The sequence below is a fragment of the Mobula hypostoma genome, chromosome 8 (assembly GCF_963921235.1).
Source record: "Mobula hypostoma chromosome 8, sMobHyp1.1, whole genome shotgun sequence".
NCBI lineage: Eukaryota > Metazoa > Chordata > Chondrichthyes > Myliobatiformes > Myliobatidae > Mobula > Mobula hypostoma.
In genome coordinates this window covers 143,952,115-143,976,412 of record NC_086104.1, presented here as the reverse complement: position 1 = coordinate 143,976,412, position 24,298 = coordinate 143,952,115, and the positions used below count along the sequence as shown (strand labels likewise).

The window sequence follows — 24,298 nt, the reverse complement described above, 5'->3', positions numbered from 1 at the left end:
ATTACTGCTGTCAGGGAGAAAGTACAGGAGCCTGAAGATGCACATTTTACATTTTAGGAACAATTTCTTCCCCTCGCCATCTGATTTCTTAATGGTCCATGAACCCATGATGCTAGCTCACTTTTCTTTTTTTGCACTATCTATTTATTTATTTTGTATTCTAATTTAAGAGTAATTTTTTATGTCTTGCACTGTACTGCTGTCACAAAATAACAAATTTCACAACATATGTCAGTGATAATAAACCTGATTCATCATTGATCAGTAACTTAACTGACCCAGCTACATAAGCAGTGCCACATGGTGGTGGCTGCATCAGGCTGTGGGGATGCTTCACCGCAGCAGGCACTGGAAGGCTTGTAAAGGTAGAGGGTAAAATGAATGCAGCAAAATGCAAGGAAATCCTGGAGAAAAACCTGATGGAGTCTGCAAGAGAACTGTGACTTGGGTGAGAGAGATTTGTTTCCCAGCAAGACAATGACCCCAAGCATAAAGCCAAAGCCACACAGGAATGGCTTAAAAACAACAGAGTTAATGTCCTGGAGTGGCCAAGTCAGAGTCCAGACCTGAATCCAATTGAGAATTTGTGGCTGGACTTGAAAGGGGCTGTTCACTCACGATCCCAATGCAATCTGACAGAGCTTGAACAGTTTTGTAAAGAAAAATGGGGGAAAATTGCAGAGTCCAGATAGAGACCTATCCACACAGACTCAAGGCTGTAATTGCTGACAAAGGTACATCTACTGAATATTGACTTGAAGGGGGTGAATACTTATGCAATCAGTTATTTTGTGTATTATATTTGTGTTTTAAATTTAGATCATTTTGTAGAAATCTGTTTTCACTTTGACACAAAAGAATCTTTTTCTGTTAATTAGTGTCAATAAAAGCCAAATTAAATTCACTGTGATTCAATGTGTAAAACAATAAAACATGACAACTTCCAAAGGGGGATGAATACTTCTACAGGCACTGTATATACGAAGAAAGGTCTTGGCCCGAAATGTAAATTTTTTAGTCTTTTAATAAATGCTGTGTGACCTGCTGAGTTCTTGTTGCATTTTGTGTGTGTTGTCATGAATTTTGTTGTTTTGTGACAGCAGAATAGTGCAATACATTATAAACTCACTATAAGTTTCAATAAAAATAAATAAATAGTTCAAAAGACGAGTAGTAAGATCATGTTCATGGACTAGTGAGAAATCTGATAGTGAAGGCAAAGAAGCTATTCCTAAAATGTTGCTTTGCTGTTGATGCTGGATCCCAGAAATGAAGATTAAACAAAAAAAACACTTTGATAAGTGGGAGGTGGTCTGGAATTAATCTCAACCGAAAACTGAGCAAAAGTGTTAGGCACATATATATAGACTTTTACAGAGTACTGTAGTAATTTTGTGTATTGCACTGTACAGCTGCCACAACAAAAAAAAACAAATTTCATGACATATGTGAGTGATGATAAACTTGATTCTGATATGGGTCTCTATTGTGGATTGAGAGTGGGAAGGGGATAGGGAGAGGGGTTATCATGATTGGAAAAAGTGGAAGGGAGAGGGAAGGGGAGGGAACAGGGAGCATCAGAGTTATGGTCTGTAATGATTAATAAACCAATTGTTTGGAATCAAATGACCATGCCTGGTGTCTTAGGGCTGGGTATGTGGCCTCAGCCATTATTAATACTCTCCAGAGGTTGTCTACCTGGCGTCAGTGGTCACATAACCAGGACTTGTGATATGCACTGGCTGCTCTTACGACCATCTCCCATGGTTTCACATGACCCTGATCGGAGGGGCTAAGCAGGTGCTACACCTTGTCTAATGGTGACCTGCAGGCTAGTGGAGGGAAGGAGTGCCTTACACCTCCTTTGATAGAGATGTATCTCCACCCCCTCATATTAGTCAATCAAATTTTTACAGTGGTGTGATTTAAGCTGAAAATCATGGTAACCACATTCAAACCTGGTTAGAAAAAATGATTTTCTGGTGCATGATTCTAAAAAATAATGTTCCATGACTGAATACTTTGTATGTCACAGATGTGGAGGAGAAATCTCGAGGCAACTACGGCATAAAATGACAAATGCAGTGTGAAAAGGAGGAGGGAAATGCAAAGGAAGAAAAGCTGGGTTCAGAGGAGGACTGAATTGGAGACGTGGAATCATTATCTGCGGACATTAATCACGACCTTGACTCTAGAAGATTCTGATGAGCTTGGTTCAAAAATGAAGTGTTAGACTTCACCGGGCCAAGGACAATGAACAGAGAATTAAAGGGAGCATAAACACAAGGTTACGTTTACACGCAGAGCATTTGTATGTATCAAGTTAGGTGAAGTCGGCTTTCTGCAGATGAGTGTACCATCCCCATACAGATGAGGAGGTTGTGCATTCCAATTACATTGCGAAGCTAGCCAGATAACTTAGGTTGTCTGAGGCTGCACGTCTGACTGAGATTACAGATTAACTTGTCATGATAACAGAGAACAAACCTTCACCGCCTTCTGAGGAGAGTGGGAGGTCTCCAGTTGCCCTTGCCAACAGTGCCTAAGCCTGTTAACAACTAATTCAAAGCTCACCCACCTTACTGGTATTTTCTGGGTGGTGGGCCCAATTCATGGATTCACTTCTCCCTCAAGCACCAGTGTAGCACAGCAGTGGTGACTACTGTGTCAAAAATGCACAGTGTTCACTTCCCTGGGCTAGAGTATAAAACATAGGACCAGAATCAGACCATTGAGCCCATCGAGTCTGTTCCCCCATTCCATTACGGCTGATTCATTATCCATCTCAATCCCATTCCCCTGCTTTATGGATCAATCACCTACCAAATTCCACTTTAAATATGCCCAATGACTTGGCTTCCACAACCATCCATGGCAGTGAATTCCACAGACCCACCACCCCTGGGCTAAAGATCTTCCTCTTCACCTCTGTCCTGAAGACTGGAGGATGGACCAGAGGCCAGCCCTGGGGTTAGAGGACTGTATATATACATGGGTGGTGGGGGATGGAGGAATGCAGTTTGTTTTGTTGTTGTTGCTTTGTTGGGTTGTTCAAATCAAATCAAGTTTATTGTCATTTAACTGTATGCATTTATATCGTCCAACGAGACAACATTTCTCCAGACCAGGGTGTAAAGCACAGTAGTAGACATTACACATATAACTTAGGAAAGTAAGAATCAAATCTACAAATGAATTACACATAGATAAACAAAGTAGAGTTCATAAATTAAATATTGTAGGGTACAGTACAAATTACCTGGTGACACTTTGAATGCAATGCGACAGGGAGTTCAGAAGCCTAATGGCCTGAGGGAAGAAAATGTTTCCCATCCTGTCCATTCTTGCCTCTTTTTTAACCTGACTCACCCCTCTTTGCATAGCCTGGTGATTCCAAACTCCTCTGGAAACACCATATTGATGCCCAACTGAGTGAGGACACCCGATCGGCAGAGCCCGCAGCAGCCCATAACTCCTGGCCTCAAGTAATCCGACAGTAGGGTTGCCAACTGTCCCGTATTAGCCGGGACATCCCGTATATTGGGCTAAATTGGTTTGTCCCATACGGGACCGCCATTGTCCTGTACTTCCCCCACTAAGGTAGAGCGTTCCTATGAAACCGTTCGTAAGCCGAAATGGCATAAAGCGAAGAAGCGATTACCATTAATTTATATGGGAAAAATTTTTGAGCGTTCCCAAACCCAAAAAATAACCTACCAAATCATCCTAAATAACACATAAAACCTAAAATAATAATAGTAAAAGCAGGAATATGATAAAAACACAGCCTATATAAAGTAGAAATAATGTATGTACAGTATAGTTTCACTTAACAGAATCGGGAGATTAAACCAAAACTGATTTGTAGAAAAAAATCGGCATGTACACGTATGCGAACGTCATGCATGCAAATGTCACAGGTGCCCGCGCAAGGCTTCATGGTCATGGTAGTCTTTCTTGGGGTACACACAAGGGTCCCGTATTTGCTACTTTTGTCCCTTATTTGGGAGTGAGAAAATTGGTAACCCTATCCGACAGCCTTAGCCTCCGAGTGGCTGGATTACAGGCGCGTTGCCTCGGAGCCTCCAGCTTGTTGGTAGAAAGTCAAAGAGGATACTGGATGGATGGGTGGGATCCTTGATAACACTAAGGACCCTGCGTATGCAGCACTCCTGATAAATGGTAGGGAGACCCCTATGATCCTCTCTCATAGACCTCTGTGTTGTTCTGCGAGCATAGAGGGCACACTATGTTAGTGCCAGAATGTGTGCTGACACTAGAGGGCTGCCCCCAGCATATCCTTGGGTGTTTTGGTTATTGACGCAAATGGGTGCATTTCACTGTATGTTTTGGTGTACAGGTGATAAATAAATCTGAGTCTGGATCTATCAACGACTAAACAAATCTCTTCTCCAAGAACATGTTTGTGCTAACAGTTTCCACTGGAGCCCCAGTAGTAAATGGTGCTATTTGATTACGGGTGGTGTCACATTCAAACCTTATTCAGTGCTTGTTAGGGAGGAAGCTGAGGCTTTATAAGGCATTGGTCAGACTGCACTTGGAGCATTGTGAACAGTTTTAGACTTCTTATCTAAGAAAGAATGCGTTTGAATTGGAAAGGCCCTAGAAGAGAATGATCTCAGGAATGAAAGGGTTAATGTTTCAGGAACATTTAATGGCTCTGGGTCTGTCTCGCTGGAATTTGAAGAACAGTAGGGATCTCATTAAAACCTACTGAATATTGAAACACCTAGATATAGTGAACTTGAAAAGAATGATTCCTATAGTGGGGAAGTCTAGGACTAGAAGGCACAGCCTCAGAACAGAAGGACATCCCTTTAGAACAGAGATAATAAGGAATTTCTTTCCCCAGATGGAAGTGAATCTGTTGAATTCATTGCCATAAACGGCTGTGGTGGCCAAGTCATTGGGGTATATTTAAAGTGGAGGTAGATAGGTTCTTGATTAGTAAGTGTGTCAGATGTTATGGGGTGAAAGCAGGAGAGTGGGGTTGAGAATGGGGTCAAATGTCAAACCAGACTCAAGAGCAGAATGGCCTAATTCTGCTCCTGTGTCTTGCGGTTTAAGATACTCTGTTTCTGGTAATGATCAACGAACTTCAAGTAAAATACATCTATTAAGCGCCATCGCCTGATTAAAGCCACAAAGCTCAAAACTACCTGATACATTAGCTGCCAAGTGTTGGCATTGTTAGCCAAAGCAGCAGAACAACAATTTCCATCGACATAGACACCCCTTGGCACTGTACAGGAATGCTATCAAATACAGTTTGAAAGGGACATTCAAGAAGTTCACCTGGGACAAGCACTATCATCTTGGTCAAAGAGAAGGGGAATGTGGAGTGTGAAAGGAGAATTGAGAATGGAAGGAGGTTAGGGTGGAATAGAGGGTGGGAGGAGTGCAGAGATCCCTGAGAGATGTGGAGCCAGACGCAATTACAGGGATGTGCTGTCAGGTGGTAGATTTGAGAAGAAAGGCAAAAATTTTGAACTTGTGATGTCCGCCAACAAAACTCCTGCAGAGGTCAGTAAGCCCATCCATTAAATTGTTAGCACTATTTTTAAAGATTTTGGGGAATTTGATTTGGAGAATAAGTTTCCCGGAGATGAATAAATCCAGTGGCTACCAGACACAGCATTCCAAAATAAGAAGATAAAGGACCCCATCTTTCTGCTCCAATTGCAAACGCACAGGTCTCTCATCAACTAGAGAAACCAAATCATTTCCATTCCACATAATTACAGTGGACCATCTGGCGTTCGGTGAGAACTAATCCTTCAGCAACGATTCCAAGTCAATAGGGACTGCAATTTTAAGATTCACTGTCAGGGAATGGGGTTGGGTGTGGTGGGGGGAGACGTTCAGCACATAGACCCCATCACTTTATAGTAGGTTAACCTCTGCCTGTGTCTTTCCTCTTCTAACAGAACATCTGAAGAACACTTTACCTTAATCATAGTTACGCAAGAACGCAAGGAAATCAGAGCAGGAATATGCTACCTGGCCTCTCAAACTTACCCACAATTCAATTTGATCATGCCTGACCTTCCCCAGGACTCAACTCCTCATCTATGTCTGCTCCAAATAGGCCTTGCTTCCATGATCCATCAAAAATTTATCCAACTCCTCTTTAAATACCTGCAAGTATCTAGCCTCTGCAATTTCCCGATGGTAAGGAATTCCAGAGATTCACCAACCTCTGTGAGAAGGATTCTGACAGGTTTTTAAAAGAGTGTCCCTTTATTTTTACAATTACATTGTTTAAGATTCTGTCAGTAATGAAAACATTTCAACACCTACTATGAGATACCTCCTCAGTGTCTTCTATTCTTCAATATGATTACCCTACATTCTTCATAACTCTAAAGAACACAGGTCTAATATTTTTGCCTGGTTGTGATAGGACAACTCTCCCAAGACTGGAATTGGCCTAGTAAAGCTGGAGAGTAACACAGGATGGAAACAGGCTTTTCAGCCCCTCTCAACCATGCCAACTGAGATGCCCAAATAAGGTAGTCACATTTGTCCACGTTTGACTCACATCCCTCTAAACCAGGGATTCACAACCTTTTTAAGCCATGGACCAATACCATTAAACAAGGGGTCCATGTTGAGAACCCCTGCTCTAAACCTTTTCTATCCATATACTAGTCAATGTATCTTTTAAATATTGCCATTAATTAAACTTCCTCTAGTTACGCCAGCTGCTACTCTACTCTCTCTCCAATGTGACTGTTGATAGTTTGCAGATAGCATAACACTGGTACAGTGCCAGCACCTGGGGTTCAATTCTCACTGCTGTCTGCAAGGAGTTTGTGCGTTCTCCGCATGACTGTGTGGGTTTTCTCTGGGTGCTACAGTTTCCTCCCATGTTCCTAAGATGTACAGGTTAGGGTTAGTAAGCTATGCTATGTCAATGCCAGAAGCACGCCGACACTTGTGGGCTGCCCCCAGTACATACTTGGACTGTGTTGGCCATTGAGGCAAACAACACATTTTACTCTAAGTTTCAATGTACATGTGACAAATAAAGCCAATCTTTAAATCATTAAGTTGTTTCTGAAACAAAGGGTCTAAAACTACACATGGTATTCCAAGTGTGTTTGCACTAACTCAATTGTTACAATACTTTCCTATTTTTAACTTCTAATCCATAGTACTAAAGATTAAAATGGCATTGTCTTCTTGCTTCAACTGTATGCTTACTGTTTGTGCTTCATGCACAAGAATAGCTGGATTCCTTTGTACTCCACTCACTTGAAGTTTCTCTCCATTCAGAAGGTAGTCTGGGTTTCAATCCCTTATCCTGAACTTCATAGCCTAATACTTTCCTACATTAAACACCACTGGCCAATTAAATGCCCACTCAATTAACCTATCTATATCTTGTTGTAGGGTCCAGGTATCCTCAACTCCGCATGCCCTCCCAAATGCTTACATATTATCTGCAAACCTGGATACCTTACACTTTCCTCTTTATCTAATATCAACGTCAAAGTAAATTTATCATCAAAGTACATACATTTTAACATATACTACTTAGAGATTCATTTTCTTGCAGGCATTTACAGAAAATAAAGAGCCACAATAGAATTTATGAAAAACTATACGTGAACAGAGATGTATAAAGAACTATGTGCAAAAGGGAAATAATTGTACAAAAATAAGTAATACTGAGAACATGAGTTGTTGAACTTGTAAGTGTGCCTGCAGGTTGTAATGATCTGGATCATTAATACAGAGGAAAAGGCAAAGTGATTTGCCTTTAGTTACCTAGAATTGGAGAAATCTGTTTGTTTTTTCCCTTTTTTAAAAATGATTTGTACTTTCTCCAAGTGACGACGTGGGTTTCCTCCAGGTGTTTCGGTTCCACCCACAGTCCAAAGACATACCGGTTGGTAGGTTAATTGTCACTGTAAATTGTCCCCCAATTAGGCTAGGATTAAATCAGGAATTGCTGGGCGGTGTGGCTCAAATGGCCAGAAGTGCTATTCTATATTCGTCTGAACCCTTAGTGCCTAGGTGGCACATGGGGCCTCATTCTGTATTGTATCTCAATAAATAAGACCATAAGACATAGGAGCAGAATTAGGCCAGCTGGCCCATCGAGTCTGCTCCGCTATTCAACCATGGCTGATCCTTTTTTGTCTATCTCCTCCTCAACCTCAGTTTCTGGCCTTCTCCCCGTAACCTTTGATGCCATGTCCAATCAAGAACCTATCAATCTCTGCCTTAAATACACCCAATGACCTGGTCACCACAGCTGCATGTGGCAACAAATTCCACAAATTCACCACACTTTGGCTAAAGAAATGTTGCTGCATCTCTGTTTTGAAAGGGTGCCCCTCTATGCTGAGGCGGTACCCTTTTGTCCTAGATTCTCCCACCATGGGAAACATCTTTTCCACTTCTACTCTGTCTAGGCCTTTCAACTTTCGAAAGGTTTCAATGAGATTCTCCCCCATCCTTCCTATTTCCAGTGAGCACAGACCCAGAGCCATCAAATGTTCCTCGAATGATAACCCTTTCATTCCTGGAATCATCCTTGTGAACCTCCCCTGGACCCTCTTCAATGCCAGCACATCTTTTCTAAGATGAGGGGCCCTAAACTGTTCAATTACATGGATAGTAAATAATTGAGTCAAGAATTGATCCTTTGTGCACTCCACGTATTTCAGTTGGTAGTGAGATAGGGAAAGTTTAAAAAAGAGCTCTGAGGCAAATTTATTTTATACAGAGTCTGGAGAGTGCCGGGAACACACAGTGAGTGGAGGTGCTGGAAGCAGATACGATAACAACATTTAATAGGCATTTAGATAGGCAGGGAATGGTGATACAATATATCAACTATGATTGGGTAGAGCTGTTCTCCAATCTTGGCAACTTGCATGCAAAAGTTTTGTCACCATACGAGGAGATATCATCAGCGTGTTGTGTTGTGTCCTCCAAATGCTTGGCCCTTATATACTTAGTAATCCGCTGATTGGTCGTCATTACGGAAACTCAATTGTGATGTAGGGACAAGATTTCCTCCCTACATTAAAATGATTGCCAATCAGTTGTTTACTAAGTATATAAAGGCCAAGTATTCGGAGGGCACACCACAATCAGCAGCGCACTGATGATGTCTCCTTGTACGGTGACGAAACAATTGCAAGTAAATTGTCAAGATCAGAGAACAACTCAACCCAACCATCAACCACCCAAGCTACCCATTTTCCAAATTATTTCCATATATAGATTATATACAGGCAGATGGGTTAAAAAGCCCATCGTTCTGCTGCTCTCGTCTATGTTCTGTAAACAATACTTTTAAGCATCATTTTTTGCTTAACTTGGTACATGGGAAAATTCTTTAGACACGGTCTGAAAAGGTATAATACAAAGGGGAGGGAAGAGGTTAATACAAAAGGCGCTATCAATGCCACTGTCTCACAGCACCAAAGAGCAGGATTCAATCTTGACCTTGTGTGCTGACTATGTGGAATATGCAAGTTCTCCCTGTGACCGCAAGGGTTTCCTCCCGGAACTCTGTATTTCGCCTTCATCCCAAAGGCGTGCAAGTTGATTGATTCATTGGCCACTGTAAACTGCCACTGGTGTGTAATAGAGGAACAGAATCTGGGATGAATTAGAGTTGGGAGATACAGCACTGAAAGAGACCCTTCAGCCCATCTAATTCGTGTTGACCAAGATGTTTACCCAGCTATACCCATTTGCCTGCTTTTGGCCCATATCCTTTGAAATATTTTCTATCCACGTACCTGCCAAAATATTTTTTAAGTTCTGGGTATGTGGGCAGAATTTTAAAAAATGGGATTAAAGGAGGATTTATGTAATTGGCTGGTTGGCAGCCAGCTCAGATGCAGTGGGCTGAAGGATCTGTTACTGTGCTGTACGACAGACTCTATGACAAACACCAGGTTCTCTTCCTTCCAAACAAGACCTTGCAGTTCACGTTACGAAGGGCATCATGAACTAGCTGGTACGTCTCTGACTACATACCTTTGGATGGTCCCACCAAGCATCCTCCGAGGCACCCAAAAATACTGCTCGTCCTGTCCTCGGCCCTCGGGAAAGCGCCAGGGAGATGCTGAGAGCTCGATGCATTGCTCCTTGCGTGCAATTTGTCAACAACCCGGCTGTTGCGCGGGTAAGTCCGGGATGGTACCCTTCCCTGATACTCTACTCCGTCTGCAACTCCGAGGGAAACCATTAATGAGCTTTGCACTTTAACCTTGATCCCCGGCAGAGAGTCAAAGAGGGGTGACTGGGTCATGAGTTCCTTGTCCATTGGTTCCTGGAAACAGATCGGCCCGCTATAGGTCCTGCTCACTGTTAAGTCCTGCTGCATCGATGGGTTCAGAAGCAGGGAATTTCCTAGGAAAATGGACAGAGAAAGAACTCTTTTAGTGTTTTCTCTGCAGCTGCTGCAATCTGGAGCAATAAATAGGATGCTGGAGGAACTCAATGGGTCAGGCAGCATCTGTGGGCAGTCAACATTTCAGGTCAACACCCTTCATCTGGACAGGAAATGTTGGTTGCCCATTTCCTGCAGTGAGAATAATGGTGTGCAAGGGCCTTGATGAGGTGGCTTGGGAGATCAACAGTTCACTGGTTCAATTTAATAACAGAGAATGTATACAGTATACAACCTGAAATTCTTACTCTTCACAGACGTCCATGAAACAGAAGAAAAATCCCAAAGAATGAATGACAGAAGAACGTTGGAACCCCAAAGCCACCCTCCCCCTCCCATGCACAAGCAACAGCAAAGCATCAACCCTCCCCACCCCTCCCTCAGCAAAAGCATCAGCTCCCCACCACCCAACGTACAAACAATAGCAAAGCCCCCAAAGAGACCATGATCTAGAGTCCATCAGAAACCACCGTTTATCCCAACAGTTCGACATGCCACAGGCTTATCTTTTAGGATATGAGAGGTCAGTTAAAGAGTCTGATAAGAATACGATTGAGCTCTATCCACTGCCTCAGGAAACGTTTAACATAATCAAGGACCCCTCCTGCCCTAGTCGTTCTCTCTTCTCTCCTCTCTCCCATTGGGTAGGGTAGGGATCTGTCCTTATGTTGGATCCTTTCCTAAGGCAGCAGGAAGTGTAGACAGTGGAGGGAAGGATGGTTTCTTTGATGAACTGGGCTGCATTCATAATTCTGAAATTTCTTGTGGTCTTGGCCAGAGATGTTGCCATACCTAGCTGTGATGCATCTGGATAGGATGTTTTCTATGCTGCATCCAAAAATAATTGGCAGGAGTCAGAATCAGAATCAGGTTTATTGGCATTGACAGCAGTTGTGGATTTTCTTGTTTCTGGCAGCAGAACAGTGCGGGGATAAGAAGTACATAATGTAAAAGAGCAATAGTGAGGTAGTGTTCATGGATTCATGGATCATTCAGTAACCTGATGGAAGAGGAGAAGAAGCTGTTCCTGAAACATTGTGTGTTCCTGTACCTACTCCCTGATGCTATCAATGAGAGGAGGGAATGTTCAGAGTGGTGAAGGTACCTTCCTGAGGCACTGTCTTTGAAAGATGTTCTCATAATGAGGAAGCTTATGTCCGTGATTGGCACGTGGCCAAGTGGTTAAGGCGTTCGTCTAGTGACTTGAAGGTCACTAGTTCGAGCCTTGGCTGAGGCAACGTGTGTGTCCTTGAGCAAGGCACTTAACCACACATTGCTCTAAGACGACACCGGTGCCAAGCTGTATGGGTCCTATTGCCCTTCCCTTGGACAACATCAGTGGCGTGGAGAGGGGAGACTTGCAGCATGGGCAACTGCCGGTCTTCCATACAACCTTGCCGAGGCCTGTGCCCTGGAAACCAAGGTGCGAATCCATGATCTCATGAGACTAACGGATGCCTATATGTGTATGTGTCTGTGATGGAAATGGTTGAGCCTACAATCCTCTAAAGCCTCTTACGATACTGCACTGTAGCCCCTCCCTAGCAGATGGTGATGCAACCACTTGCAATGCCCTCCAAGGTCCAACTGCTTGAAGGACTGGAAGGGTCTATTCCTCACTGTATGTCCATATAAAAAAATTAAAAAGTTACCTCTTCCATATCCCCAGTTGTTCTGGCAAGGTAGGCTAGTCTGGAAGATTAGACCTCCTGGGATCCAGAGGGAACTAGGCAAGGCAGTTGGATACAAAGTTGGTTGGGTAGTATGAGTTTGAGGGTGATGGTGGAGGCTGGAAGCCTATGACCAGCAGTGTGCTGCAGGAATTAGTGCTGGGTCCACTGTTGTTCATCGTCTATATGAGTGATGGGGAATATAGTTGGCAGGGTTAGGAAGTTAGTGGATGACATCAAAATTGGTCATACAATGGATGGTGAAGATGGAAAAGTGCAGCAGGATCTGGAACAACTGGGAAAGTAGGCCAAAAATGGCAGCTGGGATTTAATTCACAGAAGTGTGAAGTGTTGATAAATTAAACCAGGGCAGGTCTTACACAGTCAATGCCAAGTCCTGAAGGTTGTTGGAGAACAGCGAGATGTAGCAGTACAGGTAAAAAGGTTCACTGAAGTGGCAATACAGATGGATAATCTGATGAAAGGGTATATGGCATGCTTACCTACATCAGACAACGCACTGAGTACAAGAGTTGGGATATCATGAGGGGTATAGATAAGGTAAAACCAAACAGGCTTTTTCCACTGAGGGTGGGTGGGACTGCAACTGGAGGTCATGGGTGAAAGGTGAAAAGTTTAGGGGGAACATGAGGGAAATCTTCTTTACTCAGAGGGTTGTGAGAGTGTGGATGAGCTGCCAGCACAAGTGGTGCATGCAAGCTCAGTTTCACCATTTAAGAGAAGTTTGGATAGGTACAAGGATATTAGGGGTATGGAGGGCTATGGTCCCAGTGCAGGCCGATGGGAGTCGGTAGTTTAAATGGGTTGGAATGGACTAGATGGGCCAAAGGGCCTGTTTCTGTGCTGCACTTGGAATACTACTTAATTTATTTGGAGATACAGCACAGTTCCAAGCCTTCCAGCCCAATGAGCCCATGCTATCTAATTACACCAATTAACCTACCAACCCATACGTCTGAGGAACATGGGAGGAAACAAAGCACCCAAAGGAAACTCTTATTGTCATGGGGAGAATGTACAAACTCCTGACAGATAGTGGTAGGATTCGAAGCTGGGTCACTTGCGCTGTAATAGTGTTAAGCTATTGGAGGAGAGGAGAAGATGGTGACGCAACGCAACTCGCGATGGTGATGTCTGTTATTTGTCAAGTAGGATGCCGTGCACAATCCTGATTTGATGGAGATGGATGTGAGAGCACGGAGGAACATCTGGTGAAACTTCTGAAATGCCTGCTTCGCTGCTGCTGTTACTGTGAGGTCTGAAATCTCTGGAGGGGAAGACCCCGAGTCCTCAGCTTTGCTTGTTGCTTGGCGGCCGGGGCGGGGTCGAAGCGCTCGGCAGAGGATGGTGTTCGGTGCTCAGTGTCGAAGGGCTGGTTGGAAGCTGGAAGTTTTTGGACGGACTCAGAATCCGCTGTGGTCGGGTGCTTCCAATGGTGCAGCATCAGCAAGTTTGCGGCGCTTGGAGGTTCATGGCAGGGAGAGTTTCTACCTTCTGCTGCCTGCGTGAGATGATGGGGCTATCGGGACTTTGAGACTTTTTTTTTACCATGCCCATGGTCTGCTCTTTATCAAATTATGGTATTGCTTTGGACTGTTGTAACTATATGTTATAATTATGTGGTTTTGACAGTTTTAGTCTTGGTTTGTCCTGTGTTTCTTGTGATATTATTCTGGAGGAATATTGTATCATTTTTTAATGCATGCATTTCTAAATGGCAATAAACGAGGACTGAGTGTCCTCATAATTTAATCTAAGCTAACTGCTCTGCTCCTCTGAAGGATCTCAGGGCAATGATATCCTTATACTTTATACTTTATTGTCGCCAAACAATTGGTACTAGAACGTACAATTATCACAGTGATATTTGATTCTCCACTTCCCACTCCCTGAATTACAAATATTAAATATTAAAAATAGTTAAAATTATTAAATATTAAAAAATTAAATTATAAATCATAAATAGAAAATAGAAAACTGGGAAGTAAGGTAGTGCAAAAAAACCGAGAGGCAGGTCCGGATATTTGGAGGGTACGGCCCAGATCCGGGTCAGGACCCGTTCAGCAGTCTTATCACAGTTGGAAAGAAGCTGTTCCCAAATCTGGCCGTATGAGTCTTCAAGCTCCTGAGCCTTCTCCCGGAGGGAAGAGGGACAAAAAGTGTGTTGGCTGGGTGGGTCATGTCCTTGACTATCCTGGCAGCACTGCGGTGTAAAGTGAGTCCATGGACAGAAGATTGGTTTGTGTGATGTGCTGTGCCGTGTTCACGATCTTCTGCAGCTTCTTTCGGTCTTGGACAGGACAACTTCCATACCAGGTTGTGATGCACCCTAGAAGAATGCTTTCTACAGTGCATCTATAAAAATTAGTGAGAGTTTTAGGGGACAGGCCAAATTTCTTTAGTTTTCTTGGGAAGTAAAGGTGCTGGTGGGCCTTCTTGGCAGTGAACTCTGCTTGGTTGGACCAAGTCAGGTCATTTGTGATATTGACCCCGAGGAACTTAAAGCTTTTGACCTGTTCCACTTGTGCACCACCAATGTAAATTGGGTCGTGCGGTCCGCTACTCCTTCTGAAGTCAACAACCAATTCCTTCGTCTTGCTGACGTTGAGGGGTAGGTTATTGTCTTCGCACCATGCCACCAGGTTCTTAATTTCCTTTCTGTACTCAAACTCATCATTACCCGAGATACGGCCTACAATTGTTGTGTCATCAGCAAACTTGTATATAGAGTTCCGGTCACCTAGCTATAGGAAGGATGTTATTGCTCTGGAAATGTTGCAGAAAGGATTCCTAAAGATGTTACCAGCACTGTGGGGCTGAGCGATAAGGGAGAGAATGGGTAGGCTGGAGCTGCTTTCTCATAAATATCAGAAACTGAGTGACCTCGTAGTGGTTTATAAAATTTTAAGAGCCACAGATAAATTGAATGGTCACCGTCTTTTTTTTCAGAAGTGGGGAGTCCAACACCAGAGAGTGAAAGGGGAAAGATTTAAAAGAGACCTAAGGGGAAACCTTCTCACACCGAGGGTGGTGGGTATATGGAAAAGGCTGCCAGAGGGAATGGAAGAAGTAAATGTAATTATAACGATACAGGAGAATTGGACAGAAATGTGGATAGGAGTGACATGGGCCAAATACAGGAAAATGGAATTGGCTCAGGTAGTCCCGGTGTCCCGGTGGCCAACCATTTTAATTCCAATCCCCATTCCCATTTGGACATGTCGGTCCATGGCCTCCTCTGTTGCCACAATGAGGCCACTCTCAGGTTGGAGGAGCAACAACTCATACACCACCCAACTCGATGGTATGATCAATGATATTTTAAAATTCTGGTAATTTCCCCCCCGCTCCATTCCTTCTTCTTCCGTTCCCCGATTTGGCTACCTTCTTACCTCTTTTTCTCCTCACTTGGCTATCACCTCCCTCCATCCCTTTCTCCCATCATCTTCTCTATCAGGTTCCTTCTTCAGCCCTTTACATTTTCCATCTGTCACATCCCAGCTTCTCACTTCATACCCGGCCTCCTCCACCCACCGGGTTTCACCTATCATCTTCTGGTTTGTCTTTCTTCTCTCCGACTCCCTTCCCCCTCCTTCTTATTCTGGCTCCTTCCCTCTTCCTTTTCAGTTCTGACAATGGGTCTTAGCCTGAAACATCAACTATTTATTCCTGTCATGGATGCTGCCTGAACTGCTCAGTTCCTCCAGCATTTTTGTGTGTTACTGGTGAAATTTGTTCTTTTGCGACACCACAACAGGGCAGTACATAAAAGCAACTGTAACACAAGAGGAATCTGCAGATGCTGAAAATCCAAGCAACAAACACAAAATGCTGAAGGAACTCAGCAGGCCAAGTAGCATCTATGGAAAAAAGTACAGTCGACGTTTTGAGCCGAGATCCTTCGGCAGGACTAAGTTGTTTCACTGTCAATTCAGGAAGCTGATGGTGGAGGGGAAGAAACTGTTCCAAAAATGTTGAATGAGGGACTTCAGGCTCCTGTACCTCCTCTTTGATGGTAGTGATAAGAAGAGAGCGTGTAGCAGGGGTCCTTAATGATGTTGTACGTCTCTATGACTAACAACCCAAAACAGGTTGCTTGCTCTGAAAATATGTTAAAAGGCAACAAAATCCAATCTAGCATTGGAGCAGGGAATGGCTTCCCAACGAGTAATTTATAATAAATCAGTACATACTAAATAGGTATCTATAAAACGAAAGACTGACACACAGTCCAAGCAGTGTTTTGAGAGAATTCGGTGTGATTACAGAGTGGTTGCACTGGGACATTAATCAACTGTACACAGAAGAGGCAGAGTATTTTGTCAATGACAATAACCATTGAGTAAAGTGCTTTCACTTGATTCAGTTTATCTGTTTGTACCAGTGCTTTTGAGCCCAAGTGTACTCGTCTGCAATTATGATAGTAACTACAATGATTCACATAGAAAATTACTCTCCTGAACTGATTAATCTACTTCCCTTGAAGTCCCTGCGTTTTACTAAGTAAATGCTCTTCCATTCATTTCCATTGAACACTTGGCCTCCACATGACAATGACCTTTATGGTTGCTGCTTTTGTCGGTGGCGTTTGAAGTCCATTCACGTAGTCCACTCTCAGATAGCAGATTAGCAACGTCTGTATTTACCTTTGTGAATTCTAAACTATTCTCATCTAAACTGGTCAATTGAAGATACATTAATCCTGAGAATCTCCCCCCCATCTCTCTCTCTCTCTCTATCTTTATTTCTTTCTATCTCCAACTCTTTCTCTCTATTTCTACCTCTCTACTTCATCTCTCTCTATCTCTATCTTTCTCTAATTCTGTCCATCTCTATCTCTGTCTAGTTCCCTCTACCTCTGTTTCTACTTGCCTCTCTACTCCATCTCTCTATCTCTCTAAGTCTCTCCATCTCTATCTCTCTCCCTGTTTCACTCTCTCTCCCTCTCCCTCTCTTTTTCTCTCTCGCTTTCTCTTTCTGTCACGCTCTCAAACTGGCCTCAAGGAGCTGTGTGGAAGACACACCTGAGCCATTAGTAGCAAAAGTCTATTCCTTCCTGCAGTCTCCCATGGTCGGAGGTGATTGATTTTTGGCAGTAATGCAAAGGAGATTGAGAGGTCCCTAATTTTCAGACAATGATGTAATCAGAAATCAATTACAGAAGCACTATTCTTCGCCTCATAATACAACGGTAACAAAACAATGAGTCATAAAAGGCAATGTGAAGAACACCTGGTTGGCATGCACTTGAAACACAACAGTGGAACCAGCACCGTAAAAGGAGGGATGTTTCACAGTGGCATGGTAGCATAGTGTTCAATATGTTGATTTACACCACCAGCGATTGGGGTTCAATTCCCATCTATGTTGGAAAGCAGTTTGTACGTTCTCCCCGTGACTGCGTGGGTTTCCTCCAGGTGCTCCAGTTTCCTCCCACCTTCCGAAGTCATACGGGTTATTAAGTTCATTGGTCACATGGGTGTATTTTGCAGTGCGGGCTTCTTGGGCCAAAGGGGTCTGTTACTGTGCTATAACTCTAATATAAATAGATAAATAAATATGTCCTTCTTCCTGCAGCTGAGGCCATTGTAATTCCACTAGATTTCTGAATTGGTCTCAGCCATTGGAAATGGACCCCAAACACACTGATTAGTTGTCACTGTGAACTCCGCTTGACATATGTGAGTGAACGGGCGGTGGAGTAGAAGGGGGCATATGAGGGAATGGTTTCGATCTGAGACCCAGCACAGACCTGAAGAGCCAAATACCTTCCTTTCATATCGTAAGAAGATGAGAATTTCTGGAATCGCTGAATTTCCCACCGCATTGGATTGCTGCCTTTGTTGGATTTCTGGAGCTCCTAGACTACACAAAACTAGACAGCAAGGAGCTCTCAGCCCAAAATGTCGACCCATTATTCCTTTCCATAAGTGCTGCCAGAGTTCCTCCAGTATTTTTGTTTGTGTGCATGTGTTACCAGGGAGCATACACCACTGGTGGAACTCACCAAACATCCAACTGTGGATGCAAATGGACAGGAAATTAGATGTGCATATTTTTCCCATTTGCATTTCCTGAATTCACCAGGCCTCTGTGCCTAACACTCCTGCCACTCAACCTTCCTACCACAGGCAACAACCCCACTTTACTAAAAAGACCACAAAACCTTTCTGCCTGATGAAGGAAGCTTTGGAAACTACAGAAAATCTCCCAGGCCACCCTGCTATGAATTCTTTATTTAGTAACTTACCAATTTAATAACATTTAATTAAACTAATAATTTAATAGTAGGCACTCGTATAGATAAGAACCTGTCTTCAATAAAACCTGCTCAAGTAGAAACTACAATTACAAATTTTCAGATTAAAAGGACAACGTTTCTCTTTGAAGTAAAGGAGGACGAGGGTGAGCTGATGGAGGTGTACAGGATGTTAACAGGCATAAAGCAAGCAGATAGCCAGAGACTTTTTCCCAAGGTGGAAATGGCTAATATGAGGGGGCATAATTTTAACGTGATTGGAGGAAAATATAAGGGGGATATCGGAGGTAAGGTTTTAACACACACAGTGGTGGGCGCGTGGAAGGTGCTGCCAGGGGCGACAGAGGCAGACACATCAGGCACATTTAAGAATCTCTTAGATAGGCACATAAATGATAGGGTAACCAAGTGACCGTTGAATATTATTTTTTATTGTTAAAGTGCACTTATGTATTCACCTTGGTAACACTAAAATAGCTGCCTGTGCCTTTAAGAGAAAACGGTGACGTCATTATGCATGTTCGGAGTGGAAAGAAGAAGTTACAATGTTCTAGAAAGGACATCAAGACCGGGAGCTCCTTTCCCCCTGTGAGTGCTGGTAGTATGGGGAGAAAATATTTTCGTGAGTAAAGTATTGGCGCTGGACGGCATGGTTGTGCGAAGTTCCTTATCGGCCTACTAGAGTGAGCAAGGAGAACTTGTTTCAGTGTTTAGTCTATACCTGTTTGGAAGTTAAGCACGTGTGAGCCAAAGTGAGTATCTCTTAGTTAAGATGAGATGTATTGATTCATATTTTTGATGTTGTATATAAGGTACAGAGTTGGTGGGATTCTAATGTTGTTTGTATAGTCTAATTAGAATTGCCACTACTGTATTGGTTTTGTATATTTTGTTTTATTTATTTTCATACTGCATACATAACTAGCTGATACATAAGTGTGTGGATTGAAATTAAGCTGAGACTTTAGCAGCAGGAACTGTGTTTTTAAAAAAAAAATCATTTGGTTGTTTTAATTCTGATACCCTGATTCTGCCTTAAAATATCTAAAGGAATTAAAAACCTTAAAAAATATTTGTTGTCTCGAGTGTGTATTTCTCCCAGGCTACAAAAACAGAATAATGGAGGAGTGTGTGAGAGGGAAGGGTTAGATTAACCTTAAGATTAGGTTAAAAGGTCAGCACAACATGATGGGCTGAAGGGCCTGTTCTGTGTTGTAGTGTTCTAAGTTTTGTGTAAACAAGCAGAGTGCAGACTACTTATAAATTAGTGGGACGCCACTTAAGAGATTTGCTTTTTGGAAACTGACAGAATATAGATGCCGGCCAATTGTGTGTCAATGGGGCTTTGTTAATTGAACTACATTAAACTAAGCAGAGACATCTTCAGCTAAATTATTTTCCACTATTATGACACAGATCAAGGAAGGTTCCAGATCTGACATAGGCACAAGAGACTGCAGATGTTGGAATGCGAAGTGATAAAGCAGATGTTGGGGGAATTTAGCAGGTCAGCAGCATCTGGACATGGTAATGGACAGTCAACATTTTGGTCCAGATGAAGAGCCTAGACCCAAAACGTGACATCCTATTTCCCTCCACACATAATGTCTGCCCTGAAGAGATTGACCAGCAATGTTTTTTGCTCCTAAACCAGATCATATCATGTTATTAAACACATCAAGCATGCTCACAAGCATATTTGCTCAGTCAGTCAATAATTGGGATTCCCTCCCCCTACCTCCCCACCAACCTTTTAATTTTTGTGTCTTCCTCCTTCCTTTTCAGTCCTGAAGAAGGTTCTCAGCCCAGAACATCAACTGTTTGTTCATTTCCATAGATACTGCCTGACCTGTTGAGTTTTGTGTGTCCAATCACAAGCAAGAGAAAACCTGCAGATGCTGGGAATCTGAGAAACGCACACAAAAAGCTGGAGGAACTCAGCAGGCCCGGCAGCATCTATGGAAAAGAGTACAGTTGATGTTTCGGGACGAGACCCTTTGGCAAGACTGGAGAAAAAATGCTGAGGAGTAGGTTTAAAAGGTGGGGGAGGGGAGAGGGAAACACAAGGTGAGAGGTGAAACCTGAAGGGGGAGGGGATGAAGTAAAGAGTTGGGAAGTAAATCGGTGGAAGAGACAGAAGCCAACTGGAAGAAAGAAAAGTGGGGAGGAGCACCAGAGGGAGGCAGTGGGCAGGCAAGAAAACACAGTGAGGGAGGGCAAAGGGGATAGGAAATGGCGAAGGAGAAGGGGAGTGGGGGGCATTACTGGAAGTTTGAGGAATCAATATTCATGCCATCAGTTTGGCTGCTACCCGAATGGAATATAAGTTGTTGTTTCACCAACCTAAGTGTGGCCTCAATGTGACAGTGGAAGAGGACATGGATAGACATATCAGAATGGGAATGGGAAGTGGAACTAAAATGGGCGTGTTGCTTTGGATTTCCAGCATCAGCAAACTTTCTAGTGTTAATAATTGGGACGTTTACTGCACCTACAGAGTTGGTCCTCACAGAATTAATTTTAGGTGTCTGGAGTCTAACAAAAATGTTTGAATATTCAGTGTTATCTTGCTAGCTAGGACATGTTCCTGTTGTGAAAATGTAATTCAATAGATGTTATTGTATCAATTGAAATTGTGCTCAATCACCTGCTGTTATCTTTGTTCTTAAGAGTACCAAAACTCGATGTATTTGAGTTCAGAGTTTCTCCTGAAAAAAAGACCTTTTATATCTCAATATCCAGTCTCCACTTGGCTCAGTCACAGTCACAACATATCCCACGTCCATATTATTTGACTTCCAATAACGTTGTTATGGAGCGTTGACCAACAAGGTCATTCGAACAAATTATTCAATTAAACAAGCCTGTAATAGTTCATATAAAACTGTGCAGCACACTAACCCTGCCTGACTGTTTTGAAATTGAAGGACTGGAAACCACCAGTAAGGGCCGAAGAGTCGATAACATCAACACCATATTCACTTTGACTTCTCCGATACAGAGTGATGCCCACCACAAGCATTGTGACTGCGATCACTGCTGCCCCGAGCCCGGAGTATAATGCCACATCACTGTTGATCTCGATACCTGGGCAAGAAGACAAAAGAGTGAGATGAAAAATTGTAGCTATTAGTCTCTATTCTTGCTCTTTCACATCCGAGTGATCCGGGCAGCACATGTGGCACAGCTGGTAGATCTGCTGTCTCATAGTGCTGGAGACACAAAGTCCAAAATTCAAAGTAAGTTCAACATAGATTTATTACACTGGACAACAAAGATTTTGCTTCCTGAATACTTTTAGGTGTATCTTATAGATTTTGTGCTACTGATCATGAAAATCACCATGAAATTTCCCTATCACACACCATTTTTTGAAATCCCCTGTATTTTTAATTTCAATGCATAGTATAAGTCAGAATAACAGATGCCAAGATTAAAGAAGGCATTTTTGTTGGTCCACAAATCAACTAGGTCATCAATGACAGGGAATTCAAATAACTTCTAATGGGACCAGAGAAAATTGCATGGAAAGCATTCAAGATATTGTTGAAAATTTTCTTGGCAACTACAGAGTACAAAACTACTTTCTGCTGGTTGACAATGTGCTTCAAAGATACAAAACCATGCATTGCAACATGTCACTAAGGATTCATATCATACATTCCCATTCAGACTTCTTCCCTGCCAATCTTGGCCTCTGTCAGTGACGAGGACAGTGAAAGGTTTCACTAGGACTTTACAGTCATGGAGAAATGGTATCAGGGCAACTAGAGTCCATCAATGATTATTGTTGGACATTTAAGCAAGAAACTGAAGATACTGAGTACAAACAAAAATCATCAACAATACATTTTTAGCTTAGTTGAACTATTGCAAAGCATCAGCACCATTATGCAATGAACGCATGATATTCAATAAAAATAACTTCTTGTTTCTCCAAATTCCTATGTGATACAAGTACCTGTAGTCTGAAATTATATTTGTGTTCAGCTTCAAGAGGTCTATAATAAACAAAAAAAATTCTGAGTAAGCAACCTAAAAAAATCTGATGTCCAGTGTTACTGAAGTACAGTATGCATATGTTACTAAACATTGAGATTCATTCTCATGCAGTCATTTAAAGGGAAAAAAATAAACAGAACAGAATTTTATTAAAAAGAAAACTATACATAAACAAAGACTGACAAAGAACCAATGTGCAAGAGAAGATAAATTATGAAAATAAAAATAATTTTGAGAATGTGAGTTGTAAAGAGTCCCTGAAATCCCTCAAATTGATCCAGGTCCAATTCCAACCTCTGGTACTGCAAGGAGCTTGTACATTCTCCCTCTGATTGCCTGGTTTCCTCTCTTACCCCAAAGCTGCGAAGATCAGTAGGTTAATTGACCATGTGAATTACTCCCTAGGTGTCAGTGTGGGAGAGTCTGGGCAAGAGAATATGGGATTGCAGTGGGATTTGTGATGGTCACCACAGATTCAGTTGGTTATATCTCTCTGACACATCTTGGCTTTTTTTGAAACTGGAGGCATCAATTTTTCCCTCATATTTTTAAGCAGCAAGGAAAATGCCAAGTTCTCATTCACGGTAAGATGAACAATGTCATGGGGTGGAAAGAGACACAATTTCATCCCAACGCTTCTATCTCTCTGGACTGTTGTGTGGAAAGAGGAAAAGGTTTGTACTCCTCCTCTCCCCTCCTCATTCCTTCACCTTGGTCCAAAGTACTGTAAGTCCACAAAAGATTTTTGCAGTGTTTCCAAGGTTAACCTCTTCTCAGCAAGCTCCCAAAATTGATCTGCAACATCATAATGAGCAGATAATCTATCATAGAGTTCAAGAGTCTAGTATTTGACTAGTGGACAAATATTGGCCAGGACACTGAGGAGAACTCATCTTGCAAACCGTCTCAAGTGATTGCTTACACTCCATTTGTGTGGTGTCTTGCTTTAACAGCGCTGTCACCGAGGTGTTGTCAATCTAGATTTTAGGCTTCTGGGGTAATTACCCAACTAGAGATTGACTTTGACTTCGACGTGAGAGACGCAGATTAATGACACAATCCTGATGCTAGAAACCATGTTTTTAAAATATACTTTTTATAAAATTTGTACTTTTTAACAAGCTCATATTTTTTACACTCACAGACAGAAAGCGGTATAGCAGTTAAACTAACAATTTATTAACTTCCTCATTTTTCATTCTCTAAATATTAGTACATTACCCACCTGATGTAATTGTTTCAATTATGTAGTAATTAATTCATTCCTGTCTAATGAAGTTCTTTATCTTATCTATAAAAATGATGGATTTTTAAGAGATGCCATCTTGGCTTCTTTATTCCTTTGTCTATACACCTCTTAGCATCGTTTCTCAGCTCTTTCTCTAGTTTGCTTTGCTTTTTTTATGCTTGTCTGTACTGTAAAATAAACTGAAAGTTTGGAATTAAGAAAACTTGCCATTCCTCAATCCCGGAGGAACACTAAAGGCTGATTTATACTTGTACGTCAACTCAACACCGTAAGTATGGTGTCGCCGCAAACCCTACGCAGAGCCTACGCGGATCCCTACGCAGTAGCCTGACGCGCACCTCTCCCAAAATGTAACTACGCGTCACAGCAACGCAGACCGCAACAACTGTGATTGGTCCACCTGGTAGCATCGCATTTCCTCCTACGCTGCAATAGCTTCCCATTGGGCGACTGAAGGGCAGGGAAGGAACTCTGGCTGCAATGCTTTCCATAAAGCTTTACAGACCTCTGAAATTATGGAGGACACATTTCGCTTTTACGAAAAAAGACGCTCGCTTTAAACTTGTTTACCCCGAGAAAGACTACCATGATCCTGAAGCCTTGCACGGGCAGGTGTGTGCGCATGCGCGAAGTGCCTGAATTGCAGAGCGACGCAG

The 24,298-nt window shown here is 42.6% G+C and overlaps 1 protein-coding gene across 5 annotated transcripts in view; it reads right to left on the bottom strand.

The window, feature by feature from the left end:
- LOC134351022 (netrin receptor UNC5D-like) overlaps positions 1 to 24,298 on the bottom strand; it is a 924,405-nt gene that overhangs the window by 167,353 nt on the left and 732,754 nt on the right. For all 5 annotated transcript variants that reach the window (XM_063056996.1, XM_063057001.1, XM_063056997.1 and 2 more), the window contains exons 9-10: positions 21,293 to 21,478; positions 10,027 to 10,401 (exon numbers count right to left, since the gene is read on the bottom strand). In XM_063056996.1, coding sequence (XP_062913066.1) covers positions 10,027 to 10,401; positions 21,293 to 21,478 — 561 coding nt within the window. The remainder of the gene's footprint in view (positions 1 to 10,026; positions 10,402 to 21,292; positions 21,479 to 24,298) is intronic.